We start from the raw sequence: 4,126 nt of genomic DNA on the forward strand, positions 1-4,126 counted from the left end.
GAGATGCATCGTGCGATGACTTCCCAAGGGCTTCCAAGGTCGGAGACCAATCATGATGTAGTTTGTGAGATATATATTAAGGTCATCATACATATTCGGCAACAGAGTTGCAACAGGCGGAGAGCTCATCGACTGCACTCAGTGCTCGCGGCGTGCAGCCTGCGCTTTTTGTTGGCCTAATAGTAAAAGACCTTACCAAAGAAGAGAAAAAACTTTATAGAACGAAGATGTAGCTCACAGCTAACAGCTAAGGTATGTCGGCTTTGCCACTCTCTTACAGATTACATTATACAGTGGTTAGCAAATTCATCTTTGCTTAGCACTCCAAGTAAACTAACCAGATTGGCATTGCAAATAGTCAACTCATCAATATCTCTTCCAATAAAATTCCAGAACCAGCCTCAAATAGTCCCCAAACAATATACCATAACTTGCAGCAAAAAGAGAAAAGATGAAACAGATTTAGAACGAGTAGGACTGATCAGATGGAATAGGTAACGGCGAGGAAAAAATATGCAGATAGCAGCCTGGTGGAGAAGCATGACAAGTTGACATGGTATTGAGGGACGGACATAGCTTATATACATAATAACAGAGCAAAATTGTACCGCACTTCCACCATCCGTCAACATCGGTCCCTCGACTGCAATTAATTGCTATACCAAACAGACGAGCGCTTGACTCCTCGCTTAAAAGACGGCGGCTGAACTTCCTTGCATCGGCCGGTGAGACCTTCTTCGCATTGATTGGCGAGTTCCACACTTTGCAGAAGTGATCTGAGCAATCGTGGAGCATAAAACCATGGACGGTAAAACATGCAAGGATTAGGTATAGAGTAATTACCTACTCAGAAGCCATATGAGATTATGAGTTGCTGAAGTAAAAATATAAGAAATCCGATTAATAGTCTCGAAGATATGCCCATATCAATTGATCACAACCAGCATATATATATATATATATATATATATATATATATATATATATATATATATATATATATATATATATATATATATATATATATATATATCACCTGTATGCACAAGTTGGATTGAAAGGAAATTAGTATAATGCAATTATTTGGTGGAAGAAGGAATCATACATGAAATGGAAGGAAGTATAAGGGACCTAGTCACCTAGTCGAGCATTGTGTTGAAGGATGTTTTGTTGCCGGAGTGGAAAGGATGTGGGAAGAGTTGTAGGGGAGGACGTACTTGTACCGTGAGGCAACAGAAAGGATAGGACATCCCTCGCCATGAATTTGTGCAGAGTAACCGAAGAATTGCGGCCTTCAAATATGAGAAGAACAGTTTCGATCAGATGAAGCGCCGGCTCGCATCACCCGCATCCCTCCATTTTCCCCTCGCTGTGATGGATTAACCCCGCATCGACTGGATCGAGCGGCCCCCGCCTCGGCTCGATCCCGCGCGTGGGCTGGATCCTGAGTAAACTTAGAATTGTTGTAATCCTGCGTATCAATTGATCCTGCAAACACAGCAGGAACACAATTTTTGAACAACAAGAGATCACAGTCATCTATCTTTGGCGAGCAATCTTCAGATCAGAGGAACCACATGGACCAGGAGGAAGAAGATAGGAGGGGAAAGAACACACAGTGGAATTGTTTATACCGCAGATTCGCGGGAGTAGAAGGGGCGAACCAAAGGCCACTGCTGCTACAAATTGATGAAACGATGGGGAATGCCCAGCAAACCAATAACACCACGCCGCCACCAGATAATCAATCCAAGAAGGCCACTCAGATGGCTGAGTAACAGGGGCGTGAGTGCAGCCACCGCCATCTCCATCGCACGATGTCTTCTGTTGGGGAAGGCGGAGGGCGAGGGTGGAGGCCGATGGAGAGAGGCCGCCGCCGGGCAAGTCGCCACCACGGTGTCTGAATCGTGGACACGAAACCAAGGGCATGGGTGTGGGAGGCGAGGAAGAACACGGCCGATTAGGAAGTCCCTGTCGCTTCGTAGTCTAGCTTTTCTTTTTGAGCGTTGCTTCGCAGTCTAGCTGATGGGCCTTGCTTTCCCTTGCGCTTGCTAGAAGGGCTACCTGGCCCAATCAACCAGAGGCGTCGAAAAAAGCCACGAGAGTAGCTGCCCCCAGGACAACAGGCCCAGTTTGCACGAAAGCTGCGTTTCTGGTGCATCCAACAGACGAAAATGGCCAGACCGGGACAATGGACGGCTGAGAAAACTGATGGCGTGAGAGGCCTCGGTTTAGGTTCTGTTATACTGTCCTTAATAAGGACATTGGAAATATTTGTTTTCAACATCAGTTGTGCTGTTGACTGGCTTAAAAACATTTGTACTTCTTTTTTTTGCATGGTAATACGTGTCTCATTTATATCATAACGACCATAGTACAAGTCACGTACATACCGACCTGATAAAACTGAAAAGACAGCAGAACGCTAGCCTTTACACATAGGAACATCAGCCAAGAAGTAAAGTTACAAACAAGGCTGAAGAATCCTCTGAGCTTGACACCAATGCCCGTCACCTGCCTCTGGCACCACCATAGCAGCCACCAAAGGAGAAAATGACGGATCACCTCCACACCCGAACTCGAGGCGGCTCCATCGCTGATATGCAGCTTTGCGGAACTCCAAGGTGGCTCGCCAATAAAGACGAAGCCATTGCCGCTGAACGAATCAGACCGGGGCAACACCCCGGACACCTCATCGAACTCCAGATCTGGCATCCCCGCCCAACTAAGACGTTGGAGGAGGAAACCATACCTGCATACCACGAACCACGAACCCAGATCCACCATCTTCCAGATGCCGTCGATGCAGACCACAATCTGCATCCGCTCCTGGACTACCTCCCAAGCTCCACGCCGGCGCTGCAGCAAACGCCATTGCAACAGCGAAGCCCGAGGACACGGGTCCACCACGAGGATGCCGCCGCCGCCGCGCCATCCTTGCTTGAATAGTCTGGTTTCTAAATTCACCCCAAAAGCGGATCATCTCGTTGGGGAAGGATCTGAAGATTTATTAGTCGGCGCCGCCATCGCAATCACCGAAGCCATGACGATGAACAACCCAAAATTCTAAGAAACTAAGGCCTAAAACAATCCACACGCATGGATCCAGCGACCCCCCTCACCACCGACGACCGAAGTCGTCAGCGAAGGGGAGCCGCCGGAGGACTGCGGCGGAGGAAGTCGCCCTGGCGGCAGGAGGCGATCACCTTTCTTTTTTTCCCCTGGAAGAGAACCATTTGTACTTCTCTCTATATATATATGCGTGATGAGTCGAGGCGTTTATGAAAAGTTTGAATAATTCAGCGTGGCCGCCGCCACCGCCACTATCGATGCCACGAGATCCCTCTATTGCCCGAGCAATGAAGACACCCCAGGCAGCAGGTACACACAGCCACCACATCCCTGTATCGCCTGGGGGAGGAAGACACCCCCGGCGGCAGATACACATTGGACACGCACGAGGATTCGGCAGACTGCAAGAAGAAGAAGGCGTTGGTGGGCGAGTCCCCGCTGCAGGCCTGGTCCAGCTTCTTTCTACGCCATATTTGAACTTCTCAGCAGCGCCATTGCTGGATCCTATGTTGACCGAGCACCCGATCAGCAAGATACGATCGCGCGTCATATGATCTCTGGGCACGATCAAAATGCAGGCAACATCGATCGCTAGCTGATGGAGTCACGGCGGGTCACCGTGTCTACAATAGCAGCAGGTGGATGTATACACCTGACCCCTCCTATATACATGTACAGTCGCTGCGATTTAAGGAATAGACCATGCTAACCTGCCGGGGCAATCTACAAGTACCCTATATTCCTCCAATTTCTTTCTGTTGAGATGGCGCTTTAACCTTTGCACTTGAATTGTTCGATGAATTGCCGATATGCTGTGAAAAATATGATGTTAGTGTTCACCATTATCGTCAGGTACTTATCTTCCCTCCTAAATATTTAAATATTCCAACCCTGCAATCCTCACCACTCACAATCAGACATGGCTTTCTGATGTATCTTTCCGATTTGCTCAATGTCAATCAGATTTCAGGACGTTTCTGAGGACATATATTTCTGATACATCTGTAGCAAAAAGTATGAATGTTTCTGTACTCCAAATAATTTATTACCAACT

At 47.7% G+C, this 4,126-nt stretch overlaps 1 protein-coding gene across 1 annotated transcript; it reads right to left on the reverse strand.

The window, feature by feature from the left end:
• Positions 1–1,148: 1,148 nt before the first annotated feature.
• LOC123147941 (uncharacterized) lies at positions 1,149–1,960 on the reverse strand. The gene is made up of 2 exons (XM_044567272.1): positions 1,635–1,960; positions 1,149–1,488 (listed from the first exon to the last, which is right to left on the reverse strand). Exons 1-2 carry the CDS (start codon positions 1,927–1,929, stop codon positions 1,295–1,297), a joined length of 489 nt encoding a protein of 162 aa, XP_044423207.1. The 5' UTR covers positions 1,930–1,960; the 3' UTR covers positions 1,149–1,294.
• Between the last annotated feature and the right edge of the window lie 2,166 nt (positions 1,961–4,126).

Source organism: Triticum aestivum, chromosome 7A (assembly GCF_018294505.1).
Source record: "Triticum aestivum cultivar Chinese Spring chromosome 7A, IWGSC CS RefSeq v2.1, whole genome shotgun sequence".
Lineage (NCBI taxonomy): Eukaryota > Viridiplantae > Streptophyta > Magnoliopsida > Poales > Poaceae > Triticum > Triticum aestivum.

Coding starts and splice junctions, on each gene's coding strand:
- LOC123147941 (XM_044567272.1), bottom strand. CDS start 1,929: ATGCCCTTGGTTTCGTGTCCACGATTCAGACACCGTGGTGGCGACTTG. Junction 1,489..1,634: donor TCTACTCCCGCGAATCTGCG/GTATAAACAATT, acceptor CTGTGTTTGCAG/GATCAATTGATACGCAGGAT.